We start from the raw sequence: 20,591 nt of genomic DNA, 5'->3' as shown, positions 1-20,591 counted from the left end.
ACTTATTTAATATTTCTGGTATGAGAGCAAATACTAAGAACTTCAAAATGCATTCAGGACCTAGATATATTATTTTTAAAAGGCACTTTCTCAATTCACATGTCAACCTTTAAAAATAGGATGGACTTTTTTGGGGGAGGGGGCTACAGCCATTTTAGCATCTACTAAGCTTCCAGAACATCTAAAATATCTCACTTGAACCAGTATGACTACTCTCCTCCATTTATATATATATAGGCTCTCTCGGTTCGTATACCTTTGCATCAGATACCCAAGAGCTATAGTGTTTACTACACGAGTAGACCCAGGAGGCTATATCCTGGAGTCCTATGTGGCCTCTTTCCAACCATTTGTGTGCAAATGAAGAGCCCGTTGACACCAGACTTGCACACACAATTTACATGCAGCTGGGTGTGGGAGCCTCGGGATTGAGTATACTTATTATGCAGACACGTAAAACATGTGTTGCGATTGGATTCATACATGCCATACCCCCTATAAACCTATCTCCTACCTTACAATCTGTGCCCCGATTTTCAAGGCGTATGGACTACTTGTGAGCTATGTATATTGTCCTAGGGCCCATTCTACATGCCTATTATAGGGCTGCCATACGTCTGGATTTTCTCAGACATCACCTGGATTTCAAAGGCAGAAATGACGTCCGTCAAAAAACGCGTTGACAACTTTGGGGTTTGCCTTAAAAAAAAAAAAAGCTCAGCAAGTGTGTATGTGCCCTTCTTCTAATAGTAGGCAACCCTACTATTAGGAGAAGGGCACATAAACTATTGTAAGACAGTCCTCCCACAGAACCTCTACTTAACGAGTTCGCATCAGAGAAGAAGGTAGACCTGCATTAGCTTTAACACTATTGTTGAAGTCATAAACATTCACCACTGAACTCAGCAAGATGTAACGTCGGAATAAGAACGCCGGGGGTGCTGCCACTAGTAAGCTATGGAATACAATCACAGTTCAACGGGAGTCCCCCTATAGTAATATCACTCTCTACTTTTGTGGTGATGGCAGGGTGAGACACAGAGATTTTTCCTGACTTGATCTATGCCATGGTCTCCTTTAAAATCCTATGCAAGCTCTAGACACAGTGGGTGGTTTTCACCACTATGTGGGGAGCAGTAGCCACATCCTGTACTTCTGAGTTCTAGCAGCCAGTCGGGTTAGCATGAGACACTGGCAAAACTCTGGACAGGGGAGAAAAAACCCAAAACATTTAGAGTACCTTCCTCAACTTGATGCCCACCCAATGTTGTTGAAGTCCGACACCCAAGAGATGTAACTAGCATGGCCAAAGGTTGGAGATGATACAAGTTATAGGCTGAAACATCTGGACTACAGATGCAGAGGACGGTTGATTTAGAGCAGGGCTTGGGGAGCCTGCAGTCCTCTGGTTTGTTCTGGACTACAGTTCCCATAATCCCTGATCACTGCATTTGTAGTCACAAGGAGTACAGCTTCATAAAAATGGTTCAGCATAGGGATCTGCACTCTTGAATTATGTTTGCTACTTGAGGCTGAACTAGAAAACATGTTCAGTCTTTAAATCCACCCCAATTTAAGTCTCAAGGGTGGGGGGGAGAGAGAGAGAGAGAGACAGAGAGTGAGAGTGCATTTAACTTATTCTGAACATTTGGCATTAACAGAGCCTTTGATCATGCATGAAATACTGCTCTGTCCATCGTTTGCATCTGGCTGAATTTTGGAAAGGGTTACAGGGATGTGTATTTGGGGGGCAATGACAATATGCATATTTGTGAGCCACCACAGTGTGGAATTTGGACTCTGGGGAAACAACCGTTCCCATTGCCAAAGCCTCTCTGGAAACTCTTAAAAACGTGGAAATTGCACGATGCGACAAGCACACATTATCTGGGAAAGTTATGCACTTGTACGTCTGAGAGATATCAATGTCATCTGTGGCCTTCAAACTCCTCGCAGGTATTCAGCAAGTCCCTTCTGGTCCAACCCATATCCACTGCTGCTTAGCTGGCCATTTATTTTGGCATCGCGCGACACACATTCCTTTTAGAAGTTGTGTTCATATTCAAATCTAAAACTGCCCTTTCCTGAATTACCAATGATACAAAGGGTTTAAGACAAGCAGCCACAGCAATTGCTCTTCATAATGTCACTTAGAACTTGCCCTGCAAGGCTTTGCGGCGAGGGAAAGGGAAGGCTGGACAGGGAAGGGGAGGGGAGGAATGCAGTGTCCTCCTGTTTCCAACAACAGCTATGTATGTTGCCTGTAGGTGCATAATGCATGTATCTTGCAGGAGGAGGTATTATCTCCTATGCTATGTTCTATAGCAGGGATGGGGAACCTTCCGCCTGCAGCTGAATTTAATCTGGCTCCTTCCTGCTTATCAGCTGGAACAGCTTAGCAGGGGGGAAGAGAGGAAGGACAAGGAGCACAGTACCCCAAATGGAGTAGATCAAGCCCAATGCTTTTCAATATATGTATATAAATATGTACAAAACAAAACAAAAAGTTAGAAAAATATTTAATTTTTTCCCACTTTTAAATAATTGCTGGAAAGTGTTAATGCAGGAATACATTAATATTTGTACATTTAAACGTTTTCATATATAGGTATATATAAAAAAGCTTTGTTTTTCATAGCAGCCTTTGCATTGCAAGTGAATAAGGTGTCAAAATATGGTAGGAAAAAAATGATCTACCTACAGTTTGCGCTGCAAATTATCAGGTAAGCAGCAATGTTAATCCTCCCTTTCTGGGAAAACATCTGTACCAGGGCTAAAGTTTTCAGGAACAAATGAGTGCTGTTCCTGTTGTAACATAGACAGAGATGGTGCCTTGCATAAATTGTCCAAACTTCCTAAGTGCATCGTACCTTGAAAGGGAAACGGAAATTCTGCAATCATCTCACAAAAAGTAACGTACCATTTTAAACCCAGAAGGGTGAAACTGAAACCATCCTCAACAGAGAAGGAAGGAAGGGGGAGGAAAATTGCAACAAAGCAATAACAGATTGTGTAATACAAATGCACTAAGCCCATGGTGGATCAAAATCACTGCACGATGCAATGGAAATAACAGCACCCCACCCGTCTCTCTTTTGGGCAAGAAACAGTGGGGGAAAGAGAGACAGCAAAAAAAAAAAAAAGAGAGAGGAGGTATTGCAGAGGGAAATTACTTATCAGTAACTGATGTTGAGCTTGTTTTTATTGAGTTCCCGTTCCAGGTTTCCTATCAGAGTATCAATGCTTTCCTGCAGATCTTTGAGGTTTACTCTGTGGTTCCCTGTAGAATCCATGGCTTGCACCGTCAAATAGGCCTGAAAAGTGTGTTCTTTGGACATGCAATGGGGCCGTTCGGCGAGCTTCTCCGAGCCATCCACTCCGCCGCCGTCATCGCCACTTTCGGCATCTTCCGAAGGAACATCGTCATAGTCTGCTTCATTCAGGGCCTCCTTGGGGCTTACGAAGTAGTTCTCCCCACAGCCACTCCAGTCTCCAGCGTAGCGGTTGCTTGAAGGGCTATCCAGTCTGGCTGGCCTGGACCTGAGGATCCCCGACATCTCGGTACTGCTCAAGTTCAACATCTGAGGCCGCTGCCTCTTAGGTCTCAAGTAATTCACAGATGACTGCTGCTCAGACAACGCAGATTCTTTGACGGCTGAATGTTGCACTAAGACAAACAGCAGTTTTAAGACACGTTAGCTGAACGGTGTATATTACAAGAAACCAACAGTGTTAACATTTGCATTATTTCTCTCTATTTATCTACAATTGGAACATGCACGTATGCATGCACACTTAACAGCCAAAACATTCTACTACTGGGGTAGTGGAGCTAGCTAGTAATCCTATATTAGGAAGGGAAAGTCTGGGAGAAAACGTTCCATCTCAAAACTATCGTGCCTTAGTCCACCTGCAACCGCAGGAGTCTGTTAAATTTTCTAAGCGCCTCAATGAACTCTGCAAGTTAATCACAAACCCGCAAACACAACGCAGTTCAAGCGAGGGCTGGGCTTTCATCTGCCATCCACATTCAGCTGTGTAAGAAAAAAAGCAAGGCCTGGCAAGTGTTAAAACTGCTTGCAAATATAGCCACCACTCTAGTAAGCTGACCATTTTGGATCCAAGTGTGTGCAAAGCCAGCTGAAGCTTTTCAAAGGTTTCTCCCCCGCCCCGCCCCCACCTCTAAGCAGCCATATACTCCGGCTCAGAGACAGTGGTGGGGAATACATGCAACACACGTCTGACAATTTTTGTTACCTGAACTTATGGATCTACACCCCAAGAAACTAAGTCTCCTCTGGTTACCGGCCCCCTATGGTTAAACAGTACAAATGTTTTATTGACAGCTGAGGGTTGAATATTTCAACTGTAAAATATCTTTATCCCATGGTGCTTCTACCATCATGCCATTTTTGTTCAATTTTGGCACTTTGCTGGCTGCAATACGGAACACGGAAGGGGCACAATTCCTCCCCCAAATGCTTAAATACTTGCTAAGGGTAGGGCTCAGTGATATATATTCCAAAACTGAAGTCCATATCGTGATATCAGTTTCATAATTTTTGACCTGGAAATACAATTGGGAATTACAATGTGTGTGTGTGTGCACGCACGTGAGTGCGTCTGCTATGCAAAAATCACGATGCAGGAAAAACCGTGAAGCCAGCCAATGTCTCTACATAATAGCTCCATCCTTATTTCACACATCGTGATATGTTGGTATATTGCGGGGTTTAGCTGGTGATATACAACGCGATGTTGAAAACCAGATATTGCCCTGGCCTGGCTAAAGGACGAAGGAGAAGGAAAGGCTATCAACAGAGAACTGTGGAAAATATGAAGGTTGTCATGATCCAGAAGAAACTTAGGGGACCTGGAAGCAGTGCTTGAATTTGGGAGTGGGGTGAGGGGGGAAAGGGGGCCTTTTGCCATCACATTTTGTGACAGGGGCCGACTTCCCAGCTTCTGTATTTAGAAGTCTACAGGAGTGGGGCACCGTGGTTTGGAGAAAACTGATGAAAGTCTGGGGTGGGCCTTCTGGATTTCATGAGAGGCTTCCGCTAACTTTCCCCTCACAGTTCAAGCGCTGAGTAGGGTAGACTAATCCAAGTCTGGGGAAACATTTAGGCATGAAGATGGAAGATAACTGGGCTAAGAAAAGGGGGAGGACAGGATCATGCATGGCATGGCGGAGATATGAAAGGGGAAAGGGAGAGAGAGTTAGACCTTGTTAGGCTTTGACAGTTTGATAGACAGAAGGGGTTTTCTAGCATTTCATACTTAAAAACTACAGTTTGAGCCTCTCACATGGCATGTGTGTCAGATATGATTCTTGCTAATATGGGAAAGGATGCAGACGTTAATGTGACAGAACATTCTAGCAAGTGTAGGTTTGGCAACCAGTGTTTTTTAAACTAGTTTTTCCAACCGCACAAACTCCCCATCTGACACCCCACACTGAATAAAGAAGGCAAATGAACACACAGGTGCCATCACCCCATAGATATACAGTGGTGCCCCGCTAGACGAATGCCTCGCTAGACGAAAAACTCGCTAGACGAAAGGCATTCGCTAGTGGAAGGCTGCCCCGCAATACGAAATTGTCAATGGGGCTGCCTCGCAAGACGGGCAAAAAAACGCTACTTGCATTGGTGCTTCACTAGACGAAAAAATTGCTAGACAAAGACACTCGCAGAACGAATTATTTTCGTCTAGCGAGGCACCACTGTAGTACATGGCCAGACAGTCCAAAGGCCTTTGCATCAGTGGTGTGCCGTGAAATTTTTTTGTACAGGAACAGTTAGGGCCAGAGGCACCAGCTTGCCAGAGCGATGGGGTGACGTCGCACACATGACGTCTTGATGTCCTGCTGTCACACGCATGAGCATCGTGTCTCCCTCCCTAAGCTGGACAGAAGCTTCCTGGGCTTTGGGAAGGAGGTTCCAGGACTCTGACAGGATGCTGGAGTCCTCCTGCCTGTTTCCCAAAGCTTGGAATTAAAACAAAAACAAACAAAAAAACCCACAACAAAGCGGCAATTCTGCAAAAGCTGCTCCTTCAGCCAGATGACTTAGTGGAGTCAAAGCAGAGTGATGTTGGCCGTTGTGTTCATTGTGCTCTGCAAACAGCAGAATGGTCTCTGCCAGAGCATTCCGTATTGTCTGCAGAATCAAGTTGCCAACCAAGGAGCCTTTTCAGACTATTTCCAGATGGTCTAATTCAGACACAGTTCAGGCCTATAGTTGGGTCAATCTGAAGGGCTCGACTAGGAGATGGAGGAGTTTAGTGAGGAAACCAACAAGGGACTGAAAAATCTGTAGTAGTTTTCTGGATTCGGTCATGGAGAGGATCCCTCCTCCCTTCAAGTTTTCCGAAGATGAATATTCCCTGTGTCTCTTGTGTTTTTGAGGGAAATGGCGAGTCTAGCTGCCCTTCCAAGAAAAAAAAAGGGAGGGAAATATTTCCACTGATGAAATATTGGTGCTGACTTGTGTTGAAAGTACGCGCTCCTTGGCTTTGAAAGACAAGGTCAGATTCTTTGCAGGGTCACCAGATTACAAGAGCACACTGCTGTGATCCTCAACCACATAAGTCACTGAAAACCATCACAGAAGTCACCATCAAGAGGCTCAAAAGTACAACCGTAGAGGTCAAAGGTTAAAAAAAAAAGCAGGGCATGTTACCAGAACAAAAATGGGGAATAGGAGGTTCTCTTTTTTTAAAGTAAAAATTGCAGACACAGCATTTGCAGTAGTATGTAAAGAGTCAAATCCTGCCCATAAACAGCACACTACAAACTGGGAGCCCCCTGCAAAAGCAAGCCTTATTGGTGGGGATATGTCTTGTTATTAGTCTTTAAAAATTCAGCTTTTTTTCTTTAAGAAACTGGGAGTGGGGAGAACCCTCTGCAGCAACAAAAGCTCTTCTGTTTAGGCTTTGCTCTCTTAAGGCAAAAGGGTCATGTGTTAAACCTTAAGTGCCAGCGTTGTTGAGCTTTCCTACTGAACAAGGAGCATGTGTTTTCCATTTAAAAATTTTTTTAAAAAACCCACGAGGAGCACAAACATGGTTATCTAGTTTTTCAAATCCATTGGAGGCGTAATCTTTGAGAGCTCTGGCTTTGGCTCCTTCTTTGGAACAGAGCTCACTCCACAATGTTTAATTAAATTCTTGAAGAGCAGAAAGACACTGTACAATATCATGCCTCTACAAGGAGTTTTGCAATCCTCTCATTTGTGCCACGGTTAGCTTCCTTGGACAATAATTGCACACAAAAAAACATTATATGGCAAAGCAGTCTCCATACATTCTATACGTTTATAACTCTGATGTTCAAATCAGAGATTCATAAATCCTAGGCAACCAGCCACAACCCTCATTTCCTGGGCAAACATTAGGATATGCCCAATTACCCAGACTATCTTAGCTTCCGCTGACAGCACGGCCACATCATGGTTGCAACAAACAGACCTTGGAAGCAAGGCTGCAAGTTATAGCTAGCATTATACATGTTACCACCTGTGTAATGCTGGTGGATGCTGTTGCTGAGGAGCAGACACATTACTCTGAAGGCACTTTCTTCTTTCAGCCTGGCCTGCCACAGCAGTTTGGGGAGTACCTGCCTTGAGAGGATTCTGTTGTACCCGTTGTGGGAAAGTTGGTGAATGAACTTGTAGAGCAACTAGGGCGTTGCAGAAGCTCTCACTGGCAAGGAAAGACAAAAAGCAAGAGCACCGAGGAACAGGGACCCATTTGGGGGGTGCTCCTTGCACTTGTAGAGCAGCAAACAGAATGACTCAGGGGGCAGCATCAACAATGGTATTTCATGGCACGTGGACAGCAAGTGAGCGCTTCTAAATGTCTGGGGTCAGTTAAGTTTTTGTCTTCATTGCATTTGTGCAATAGTCTCCTCTGCCCCCAATTCAGTGAAATTTAATTGCAGATCTGCACTGCGTCCTGCTTGCTGGACTCATAGAATTGTAGAGTTGAAAAGGACCCTGAGGATCAACTAAGTCCAGCCCCCTGAAATGCAGGAATATGCAGCCATCCCATACGGGAATCAAACATGCAACCTTAGCGTTATTCAGCACCACACTCTAACCAACTGAGAATGTTAGCACACAACTCCAGACAGCTACGTTGCTATGCACTGGGTGGATCAACCGGTGGATGAAGAATATTCCACATTACTGCACAGATTGGAAATGGGGATATTGTTGCTACATAAACACTGGAAGGCCATAAATATCCATTTCTAAGAGTGGGCTGGGTTTTCAGTACATTACCAATCGACAACCTGTAACACAGTGAAGCTAGGGTTCTGCCCTGAATACCCATTCTTTCCTACTATCAAGGGTGATAGTAGAAACTGGAATGGTAGGAAATGGAAACAATTTCTAGATGTGGTCTAGACACACAAAAGGCACTTGAAGCAGACTTGCCCCATCCACTCTATGGTCCATATCAGCAACCAGACTGGAACCAGTGGGTAGCACAGGGGAACCCTCCATCTCCTTAGGGAAGCTTCAGATGACTCATCTGACCTGGCAAGTGATGCCACAAACCTATTGTGAAATGAATTTCACTTGATCACAGCTGACCTTAAAAGCTGTCATTAACCAGTGTTAGGATCAAGCCTTCTTAAGCGTGGCTCATTCAAAACTACAAAAAGGCAGACAATCGAAAACACACTTGTGCAAAAAAAATGAGACAGTCCTCCCAGTACATAGCCTTTCACAGACTTGCCTACTTAATCTGCTGCGATCATCAGCTTTATTCCTGACTACTGAAGCAGTTCTGCTTGAAATGGGATTAAGAGCTTGATATCAAATATTTCTGGCTCCGGAAAGCATTGTGGAAATATTCCTAAGGCATAAGTTATTTGCTGAGGCACCAGTAATCGGCGATGGAGAAAAATGCCGAGAGAGAACTATATGATGATGATGAGCGTTCTGAAATATCACAAGCAAACTCTAGCTTCATACCTAAAATGGCATTTTTTAATTTTTTTTTTGCTATGCTATAGATCGGGGGCAGGCAGGGAGAAGGAACACTTCAGCATTCATATTCTATTTATCCACTTCCTCTCCTCTAGTTGGCATGCCAAAAAAAATAAATTATAACCATCACCACTTTTTATCACCCTTTTGCATCACCTTTCTCAAATAAACTCAAGAATAATATACAATAAATACCGGTAAGTGGATACATAAAAATAAAGGTTAGAACATTTCAACTTCCCCATAACACAGTTACTGACCTTAAAGCAGCCATTCTCAAGCAAAGGAACTTTAGGTGGGAAACTCCAGCTTGACGCCTGCTGAATTACAATTTATCAAGAAGTTCGGTCCTATCACCAGCAGCCTGAATCAAGGTAACTCCACTATAGGTGTGATTAGCTTACTCATGCCTGGATTGTGTATTTGTGTTAACATTAACACTACTTTGTGAAAGGTCCTTGTTATGATGTTACATACATTTCGGCTTTAATATAATTGTCACACTATGAAATCTGTGATTTTCATTTGCCCCTGACCTCTTTGCTTGCAACACTGTTTCCTCCTCTACAACAGGGGTGTGTGTGTGTGTGTGTGTGTGTGTGTACACACACACACACACACACACATGTACCTATACCTGCCTGTTTAGGGTAATGCTTCATGCATCAGATGAAGTGGTCCCTATTCTACAAAAGCTAAGCCTTAATAAACACTCTGGTTTGTTTTGTTTTTTTGCAGCAACAGACTAAGACTGCAATCCAAATCTGTCACGGTTGCTGCTACTGAGGCCCTGCAGGCTGCATCAGGCTTGATGCTGGCCAGTGTTGGCCCTGAGAGCAGACTGGGCTCTAGCAGGGTTGGCTCAACACTGCCCTGCCCTTGGAATGCCCCATTTGAGGGCTACCTACTGGGCAGACCGGTAGGGAACCAGCTGAGCTGGCAGAAGTGAGCCAAGGAATGCCTTCCTCTTCAGCCCAGCATGGGGGTTTGGATTACAGCCCAACACAGCTCCCCCTCTGCAAATAAAGAGTTAAATTATTTCCAGATATGCTCCTTTAAGACTTTTACCTGGCCACAGCTGGAGGAGGTAATGCAAAACCTCTATGTGTTTTTTGAAATCCAAGGCACTGGCAAGCTCTTCTGAATCTGTGAAAACTCTGTTGTTGTGATTGGTGGTTTCCTGCCGCTGGCTCAGTAGCACAGGCCCGAAACACACAGCTAAGTTCTGGCATGTCATTCTATTTACTTCATGGTACGAAGCCACCAATTTCAGGTGGTCCAACAGCATCCTTAGAGTAGCCTAAAAATAAAAATAAAAAATGGGGTTGGGGTGGGGAATAATTTGAGTTAGTTAGCTTCAGGGTGGGGGGGGGGAAACGGTTTTTGTTTTGTTTGTAATCCTCTTGAAGAAGCGGGCCTTTTCACATAGCCACAATATCGTCATTTATGCACGATGCCAACAGTCAACAGAAGATAACCTTTCGATAGTACCTTTTTTGTGCACCACATAGAAGGGCGCAGATAACTGGTGTTTTCGCAGCTGCTCTGTGTTCTGAAATTCCTTCTCCAGGAAAAATTTGCCAAGGAGCACTAAGTTGCAGTCCTAAGCACACTTGCTTGGAAATAAGCCTAGCTGAAAACAGTGGGATTTACTTCCACATAAACACAGAATTCTGCTTCATCACATACTTGGGTGCATAATCAGTCACAGATGGGCCATTTTAATTACAGTTTTTTTTTAAAAAAAAAAATCTTTAGTATGTTTTATGCTCACACTGGGTCCTCCTCCCCCTGCCCTTTGGAAGCATTATAAAATACATTCAGTCTCAAAGTGAAGGTTTAGCTATCAAGGAACTGTTTTATTGGCACAGCAGCCCATAGGATTAAGGGCAGAATTATAACCATAATGCCAGCACAGAAATTCCACCTTCCCGCCATAAATAGCCCTGCAGCTAGACTGCAGGGGGCTCTTTGCCTCAGCACTTGGCTCTTCAGCAGCGGGCATCTCGACAGCAAAAACCAGAGCAATGAATCTACCACAGCATGCATGGTTTCCTTTTGTAGGTGTGTGCCTCTTGGCATCCTGGCCAAAGTGTCCTTTTCTCCAACTGGTACCATCACATAAATTTTCTCTTATGCCAACAACAGCAACATGTGAGAGTTCCACCACGGAACGCACCTGTCCTGATATCCCTCCAGGATGTTGTCAGAATACAATTCCCATCATCCTTTCTGTCAGGGTGGGTGTCAAGAACAGGTCAGCGATAACTCACATGGTGGCAGTAAATTTAACTCTCTTCATTCAAGGAAACAAGCTCAGGTGGCCAGGCCTAGTGAGCACAGCAACACATCCTGGTAGATCTTGCCCCAATGTGGCAGTTGCAAGGACTGAAGGTCCATGTCTTCCCCCAGCTCCCTAAATCGCCTCCTCCCCCAGTTCTTTCCCAGGCAATCTGAGGCTCTGTCATCTTGCGCGTCTTTGCTCCACCCTCTTCATACTTCTTTGGGTTCTGGGAGACCAGAAGGGAGGCGAGGTGGTTGCAGCAGGAAGGTAAGCTTCTGCACCAGCCTGCCTCATCTCTGCTTCTTGGCCCCCTCTTGGATAAGGAAAGGGTAAGATGCCAGAGGAAAACATAAATAAAGTAGTGCCCCGCTAGACGAAAATAATTCGTTCTACGAGTGTCTTCGTAGAGCGAATTTTTCGTCTAGCGAAGTGGCAATGGAGCGCAGAGGTTTTCGTGCAAAAAAAAAAATTCGTCTTGCGAGGCAGCCCCATTGACATTTTTGTCTTGCGGGGCAGCCTTCCGCTAGCGAATGCCTTTCGTCTAGCGAGTTTTTCGTCTAGCGAGGCATTCGTCTAGCGGGGCACCACTGTATTATTTTGTAAAATAAAGCTTTAGGATTAAGTAACTCAACGTAGAGAAAAAAGTTGCCCCCGTCTAGCTGCCCAAGTACAAAATGGTGCAGCTGGTTCCCTTCACTGGGAAGGTTAGAATGCCCACATGTGTTGGGTGTATGTGAAATTAATTAGGTAAGCAGCAGTCTTTCATTAGAGGTGCTTGAAAATTACAGTGGTCCAGGGATAAATAGTCAACACATGGCAGCTCAGCAAGTCAATAAAATCATTCTCTCCTGATATATTCAGAACAGGCACACGCATTATTGTTGACTGTTCGTTAAACATTCACAGTGTTCGGGCTTTGCTCAAAATCAATGGGCCTTTCCATCAGCATTGCTGAACGATCTCGCCTTTCATTTATTTTTAGTCACTCACAGATGTCACACCATCTCATTCATAAACGAAGTGTAGCACTTTACCGTTTTTAAATTACTATTTGAAAGCAACCACACAGCGCTTGCCAAAGCTGCTTTTGCCTGCATAGGGATCTAAAAGGAGCCATGCATGCCTAAGAGAGAACTTTTGGGAGATTTGCTTTTTTATTTTCCACTGTGGAAGAGAAAGCCACTGTTCAGTTTTGTTTTGTTTTTCAAAAAACAAAAACAAAAACTAGTTTCTCTCTTTGGTAGTGGGAACTGTGCAGAAAATAAACAAATAATTAAAAGCAGAGCTGTAGCTGCAGGTGTTGTTTGCTGCCATGTACATATGTTCTTTCTTTGGCTCCCAGGCCCTCTGTTTACATGGGAACGATCTGCTGAGATGGAGCATTAAGTTGCTGTGCTTAGCAGATGATCTTAAACATCTGCAGTCTAAAGTTCGCTTTGCTCACTACCGGGGGCATGGCGGCAGTAGCAGAACACGAGCCTTCTTGCTTGCAGTACACTTGCAATCTGCATTATCTAGATGCCAAGCCTGCAGGTTAGTTTCCTAACACACTCGCACATCCATTTCTAGCCCCCCCCCCCCGCCCCCCAAATCCAGGCAAACAAGAAGCATTATCAGAGTTCATGGATCTATTTGAGAAGGATTTCCACGCTGGAAATGGTAGGTCTGTGAGAACAGTGGTCTCTTAACAACACCCAGCACCCTTAAAAAACTAAGGTTCTGATCATTCTATTCACTGAGGTGAAATTAAATTTCACACAGTTTAATTTCAGATTTACAGGCATCTCTCCCCATGCAGTCTAGAGAAATATGGTTGTCATGATTTCAGACTGGATACTATTATTTAATATTGTTTAGGTTCTGTATGCCCTGGTCCTTGGGGTGGATATATTATTGAATTTTTGTTATCGTTTAGCAATCTCTGAGGTTCCATAATAATTTGAAAGCTTATGAAAATATTTTAAAAACAAAAAAACCCAAGTTTCCCATAATTCTTTGGGAGACGTTTACTGCTTTAAATTTATAGTGCAAAGGGAGCCACACAGAGAAAAAACGACTTAGGAACTACATAGTCAATAGGAGCACATTCTACCTCAGCAAACATCATGCCACTCTCAGCCTGGTTGCTAAGCAACAGCTCCACCTATCCCCCAGTTGACTAGTTGACTTTAATACCAATAAAATCAAACCTTTAATTTGCACATGGAATGATCTCTGCTGTTGCACTTCCAACAATGCAAATCTGGACAGAATGTCAGCTAACACTATTTAGCATCATGGAAACCCAGCAATGCAAAGACAAAAACAGCTTAATATTGCCATGAATAATAATGGGTTCACTAGACTGATCTCACTACCCGCTTAGCAATATTTTCAGACCCCCCTGTTGTATGATTCATGTAGTCCAACATCTTATGGAAGACCCCACTTGTCTCAGGTCATGATGCAATCCGTTTTCTTTAAAACGGATTTGGAATTTGATACGCCATCTACCAGTAAATGATACTTACTTTCTCAACTTCCGGAAGGCAATCCAAGAGAGCCACGGTATGCTCAGAATCACCAGGGTTATTATCACATCCATTCGCTGTCATTTTCAAGGGCTTTTTCACCATGGCATCTAACACAGCTTCGTAGAGTTGTTTGGTTATCAAGGGAGAAGGCAGCTCTCTTAAATAGTCCTTGAGAACACCTTCAGAAGAGATGCAGACAAGGTGCAATGAACAAACTGCAACGACAGACACCAGCAGGCACCTCCCTGCGCACACTGTGAGCATATGTACAAAGCACAAGGGTACCACACCCAGAGCATCCCAGGACCTCAAGACATGTATGTATGAGCATATATCACAAGGCATGTATGCATGAGCATACGTGTTCCAAATAGCCCATTTTGCATATTATAAAATCCTGCAAATAATTCCAGTTCTCAGATCTCGCAACAATTTCTAATTCCAATTTTTAAACTGTCCCTCACAAATTCTGTATTCAATGTTTGCTAATGGATGGATGGCAAAAAAGAAAATAATATCTAACAATTAAATAATACAGTCGTACCTCTGGTTACGATTGCTTCAGGTTGCGTTCATCACAGGATACGAATGCGTCGAACCCGGAAGTACCGGAATGGGTTACTTCCAGGTTCGGCAATACGCGCATGTGCAGATGTGCAAAATGACACCACCCGCATGCGCAGAAGCACTGAATCGCGTTGCGCACATTCACAGATGGGACACTTCAGGTTGTGGACCTTTCAGGTTGCGAACGGGGCTCCAGAATGGAACCCAAAATAGTGGGTTTTTTGAGTATGTGTTTTTAGCAACTTCTGAATTCCTCTGCTACAATTTAGAACGGTTTGTTGTCTATAGGTCTCTACTCTTGTTGGTCAAGTGTACAGAGTTTTAAATCTGGTGATGGGTGCTGCAGGGCTGTGCACTACTGTTGCCATAGCTTCTGCAGCAGGGACCTTTCACTATGTACATCACACAGCTTCCACATGTTCGACTGTTCCCCACTGAGTAAGCTTTGGCAGACACAGTGGAGGCAGGAGAACCATGCAATACTGCAAAGAGCTAAGCAATCAACCCTACCCTTGCCCTCTCTTCACATAAGTAACATGCCAAACACCAGCAATATTCTATCACACTATGTTTTCCCCCTTCTAATGCAAAGCCACTACAGGAAACGTAGAATGATGAGAGCAAATGCTAATTTCAATGTAACAGGTACTTGTGCAAAAATAAATCCTGTTGTAAAATACATAGCATCACATCCCTGTGCAAGAGTATTTCATATTAGCAGAAATACCTGGCATCACTTGAATATTTTTTTTATTTAAAAATAATAATCAGTGCAGTTTTAAAATCAGTTGTTAAAATCAGCACACTTTTGAAAGGTTCAGCCTGCCATCTTGCTTGAAAATGGTGTCCAAAGATCGAATTTTTTTATAAAAAAAATCTGCTCCTTTATCTCAGGAACCAACCAGCATGCAAAATCTGGTTATGGTAGCTTGAGTGGTGTCCAAATGCCAAGTGAACAGAATAAGACAAACAACTTTTCGAGATAGATAGTGAGATCCCAGACACTTTCTATAGTTTGCTTTGTAGATCATGTAACCCTATTCATTTCAGGCACCAACATTTTGCTTTGAGAAACTAAAGTCAAGCAGTCAAGTTGAAACAAACTGCACCCCCAACTCAAAATTCTGCAACCATACAAGCTTTAAAACTACTCTCCCCCCCTTTTTAGAAATACTCCAAACGGCAACCGATATATTTGTTTTGTGCTACCAAGTATCTAGGCTCAGAAATCCAAGCACCTAACTTTATAAACTCTTAAAATGGCAGCTCAGTTGTTTTAATTTGGGGGGGGGGGGCTTTTTGTATTGTTCATAACTCATGGCCCAACTAGGTAAGCACAGCCTGCGCTTCAATAAATAGCACCATTTAATGTAGAATGAAAACAAAGAGAACTGAGAATAGGAAGCCGAGATACCAGTTTAAGTATCTGCCAAATAAAGGCCTTGCTAATCCTCGAACCATGACAGAAATACCACTGCTGAGTGTTCCTTAACAAAGCAAGACTTGTTGCAAGCCTCAGTGTGCCTACCACAAATCCTGCCCTATGACCCAACTGTAATGTGAACTGTGTTAATTGAAGACTTTGTTGAGAGCAAAAATCCTTAAGAGTAAAATGAGGGATTCTATTTTCACTCTTTGTTTGGGGAAGGGGGGGGGCGCTGCTGAAAAAGCCCTAAAGACTACATAATTTTGATGTCAAGGAATATTGGAACCAGTCAGAATGTAAAGGCTAATTGTTTAATCACAACATGACACTAAACAGCTCTTTATGAATTCCACAGCTCCTAAGAGGCCCATCTGACACAAGAGTCTTCAAACCTTGCTGGTTAAGTGAGGAGGGTTTGATGGTTACTTTGCAGGCCGAAGGGATGCATTTCGCACAATTATTTCAAGTCTAGGTAGGCCGTAAATTTACAACCTCGACAAGCAGTGGAACCAAATTGACGGAAACTGGTCTTTGTAAATCATGGGTTTGGGAATATAGTGAAACGGGGAGGGGGGTAATATCAAATTATGTCACCAGAATGGTTAAAAAAAAAGTTTTGCAGACAGCTCATATGCAAGTGATAGGAAAGGAATCTGTCCTGTATTTTAAACACATTCAGTACAGAGGCACCACTTGCATTCATAGCATCAGCACTGAGCTATGCAACAGAGTCACCTGGCATTTCCTTCTCAAAACACTTTCTCCTGCTTAATTCCTGAACAGAATAACTTGTGAGCCCTCTGACCCGCCTCCCCTATCCAAATCCTTTCACTAGCTGAGCTCTGTAAGAGACGGCAGTTATTTTTATGGAGTTGCCTCTCCTGACAGCTGCGTTTTTCCCGATACACCACTGTCCACACAGAACCAATTTAGGCAGCAAGCAGAAAACACATACCTCCCCCAATCCACCTCATTAATTTCCCATTTTTCTGACCCACTGAACTGTTAAGTGTATGACATGCTTTACTCCAAGATGAGAATTCACATGGCTGGAAGCAGAAATGATGCAGCAATGTCCAGAAACCAAACAAGTTCCAAATCCAGCAGAACGCATTATTCTAAATCACATGTGCATTTAATTGCTTGCCAGCCAGAGGAGCACTCCTCAGTTGAGGTTTAATAATTAAATGCACGTTCCTTGACCAACTGGAGTTTTCAAAGTAAAAGAGTGCCTTTTAGAGTCCTAGGGATACCCCACAGTTTATAAAAAGTGGGAATGGGGGGGGGGAGCAGCATCAAATACGAATCAGCTTTTAAAAGAACTACGATTTATGCTGAGGTTTCAACAAAATACTTTTAACAAGAACAATGTGTTCTATCATACACATGTACACATCAGCCTCAAAATAATAAATGTTAGGAACTAAAACAGTCTTCAATCCCAGCAGTGGAAATTGCACCCATTTCACCGATACACCATCTACTCCGCACCATCCAAATCAGTAAATACATATCTTCTAAAAACAGAATTTGCTATTTTGAGTTAGCACCCAAATGGTCATACCCTTCAAAGCTGTAGGACAGGTTTCTAGCCCTCACGGTTGCAAATGCCTACAAAGTGCCTGCTGAAAGCTAATAACTCGATGGAGAGCTGAATTCTCCCGACCTTTGAAGGAGTCACAAGATGAGCTTTAATGAAAAGTATGAGCCTCTGTTGCGTTTCCCTGGTTACCACTAGCCCTTTTGGTTCCTACTACCCTTCTAACACAATGAACACCTCCCATTTCTATGTCTCTCCTTCCCTTTCTCTTTATCACAGTGGTCTACAACTTCTGGTTGGCCAAACCCGAAATGGTAGTCGTGAGTCCACCTTCTGCCAACCCTCCCACCAGCATCGACAGGGAGAGTATGCTGCTGGCAAAAGCACTACGGGCGACTTTGTGCCCAGGTGCTTCACTGTGCAGGACAGCCTCAACCCAACTCTGCAGTTTCGACGCTGGGAGGAATCTGGTTCTTCACCAGAGGGCAGTGCCGCCCTTGCCGTGGCAAAACAAAAACTGCTGAAACCTGCTTCGTTGTATCTGATCTTGTCCGAAAACCAACGAGCCTTTTAAAAACCCAAGTCCACCAGCACTCTTTTCTTCTGAGAAGGGGATTCTGATTTTGCTTAAGAAGCATCCGGTTTGGATTTCTGTTACAGGATATACAGATGGCCATTATTGCTCTCATCTATTGAAACAAATAGCACGGCCTTATCTGAAGTGTTGCAGGGCTTAGAGTTAAAACACATGCTGGCACGCAGCACTGTGCGTACTGTCAGACTGGCGGCCTGGCTAGCCCACAGTGCTGTCTGCTTTGGCTGGCAATTCTATCTAAGGTCTCAGGGAGCATATTTTCCCAGCCCTGCTCCTTTTAACTAGAAATGCCAGGTACCCCGAACCTGTGGACATCTGCATGCAGACAGCATTGCCTTTACCCACCGAGTTATTATTCCTCTGTGTTTCTGCTGAGCTCCCAGCCAATTTCAACAGGTGCTGCTGAGGCTCATTTAAGCTTTTGACGGGGATAGGCAAACTCCGCCCTCCAGATGTTTAGGGACTGAAACTCCCATCATCCCTAGCTAACAGGACAAGTGGTCAGGGATGATGGGAATTGTAGTCCCAAAACATCTGGAGGGCAGAGTTTGCCTATGCCTGCTTTGACTAATGAAAACGACAGCTAGAAAAACATCCTATTTTGTGTTTTTTTAAAGTGAAAGCTCAGATTCTTATGAACTCAATAACAACACACACATCTTACCATGTCTGCAGAATACATCACTAGATGTATCACTAGATACATCAAAGCAGAATACATCCTTGCATTGGGCTTTAAAGATTAACCATTCAGCAGTCACACACTCAACCTGATCCAGGCATTTTTGGAATTTGTCATTAGCTAGGGAACAGTGTTTTTTTGTTTAAAAAGTGCTGCCACCAAAATGAAGGATACAGGTACTGCAATGTTTGCTGGAGAACTGAAGTACAATTCTCGAACAGATTAAGTTCCGGGAGAACCATTTGAAAACCAAGGCGCGGCTACTGATTGGCTGCAGGAGCGTCCTGCAGCCAATCGGAAGCCACGCCGGACGTTCAGCCTTCTGAAAATCGTTCAAAACTGGAACACTCACTTCTAGGTTTCGATCGTTTGGGAGCCGATTTGTTCGGGAGCCAAGGCATTTGAGATCTAAGGCATGACTGTAACTGGAATTTTCACTAATGCTCAAATACAAAACCACATTTACCGGTAAATATAATATATAATCATGCTATGGCCGCTAGCCTAGATAGCTATTTTGAAAGAAGCATTATACAAGGGGTGGGGAACCTGTGGACCCCACCCCAGATGTTGTTGGACTACAACTTCCATCATCTCTGACCATTGTTCATGCATTACACATTTTAGACAGATTAATGCAGGATAGGTCTATGAGCAGCTGTTTGCCATGATTGCTAAAGGAAACCTCCATGTAACGAGGTAGTTTACCTCTGTATGCTAGATACTGGAGAAACACAACAGGTAAGACCTACTGATTTCTTGCCCTCCTTGCAAGCTTCTGAGAGACCTCTGACTGACTTATGTTGGAAACAGAGTGCTAGACTAGATGGGACTATTGACCCGAGTCTTCTATGTTCTCATTACTGAGCAGTGCATTAAAGCCCAACCTGCTCACACAAACGAAAGCAGAGCAGCCACAGCAGCTCAAATCAAGAGAGACAAGATTGCAAGAGACGTTCTATTCTCAAAACGACTGTAATTCAGATGGCGTTGCTTGAAACTGTCCATCCCACAGGAAATTCCACACTTGAGGCTCGCTGTCATCCAAGACGGAAAAGGAGCACAAAGAGGAATTTTCCATAAAAAGGAATCCATGAGCATTTTTATCCAGCTGAGGGGAAAGCTTAATCGGAGATTTCAAGAGATGAATCAAGACAGTCCAAGCAAGGTATTCAGATTCAACTACACCAGAGAAGACTTTCAGAATTCCTATATTTTATTTGAGCAATTTATGCTGAACTAATAATGGACAGGTGCACCACTGCCTAGACTCAGAACACAATTTAGTCAAACAGGCCCTAGTAAACACATACTTTGAACCTTGTGGGGCTAACACTTGGAGGTTGAACTGATGCAGCAAGATGATGGGTGAGGAAAGGGTTAAGGGCCCATTCTCCCCCCCCCTCACTTCTCTGACCTAATTTCCCCTCCATTTTGCTCTTTCAGACAAGACCTACTGTTAACAGACACCAGCATGCAATGTGCAGTTATACCTCCAAGATAAGCAATTTCGATGTCATAAAAGTTGTCCCTGTTGCTAAATCCTAAAGCAGCTCTAAAATCTCCTCCAGTATTCCCATGGCTTTGTGACCCCCCGAAAACTACTTGGGGAGGACAATTCCAGAAGCAAAGTAAGTCATAACACACAGGGTTGTTCCGATGGCATAATCCTGCCCTATGCATGCAGAGGTCAGCATAAAATGGAGCTCTCTTCCTCCCCTTTCTCAGCTGGCTCTTACTGGTCAGGGAAGTTAGAGAGTTCTGTTGATCATGTCCTGAGCATTTCTGCTTTCTTAAAAAAATGAACAAAAGCATACTCTTTATTTTAAAAATGTCAGCTTCATCCCTACCTACAGCCAATGCAACTACTTACTCTGGGCATTTTTCCATTTCTGCTGTAAAGCATGCATACACAGAATGTTGTGACAAAAGCTCATTCTCATCAGATAAATGGGAACCTAGCCCTGAACAGGAGTCCCTAAGTG

At 43.6% G+C, this 20,591-nt stretch overlaps 1 protein-coding gene across 1 annotated transcript; it reads right to left on the bottom strand.

The window, feature by feature from the left end:
• Positions 1–3,126: 3,126 nt before the first annotated feature.
• SYDE2 (synapse defective Rho GTPase homolog 2) lies at positions 3,127–14,063 on the bottom strand. Its single transcript, XM_033151673.1, has 3 exons — positions 13,794–14,063; positions 10,068–10,299; positions 3,127–3,667 (listed from the first exon to the last, which is right to left on the bottom strand). Exons 1-3 carry the CDS (start codon positions 14,058–14,060, stop codon positions 3,177–3,179), a joined length of 990 nt encoding a protein of 329 aa, XP_033007564.1. The 5' UTR covers positions 14,061–14,063; the 3' UTR covers positions 3,127–3,176.
• Between the last annotated feature and the right edge of the window lie 6,528 nt (positions 14,064–20,591).

Source organism: Lacerta agilis, chromosome 6 (assembly GCF_009819535.1).
Source record: "Lacerta agilis isolate rLacAgi1 chromosome 6, rLacAgi1.pri, whole genome shotgun sequence".
Classification (NCBI taxonomy): domain Eukaryota; kingdom Metazoa; phylum Chordata; class Lepidosauria; order Squamata; family Lacertidae; genus Lacerta; species Lacerta agilis.
This window is presented reverse-complemented; position numbering and strand designations above follow the sequence as displayed.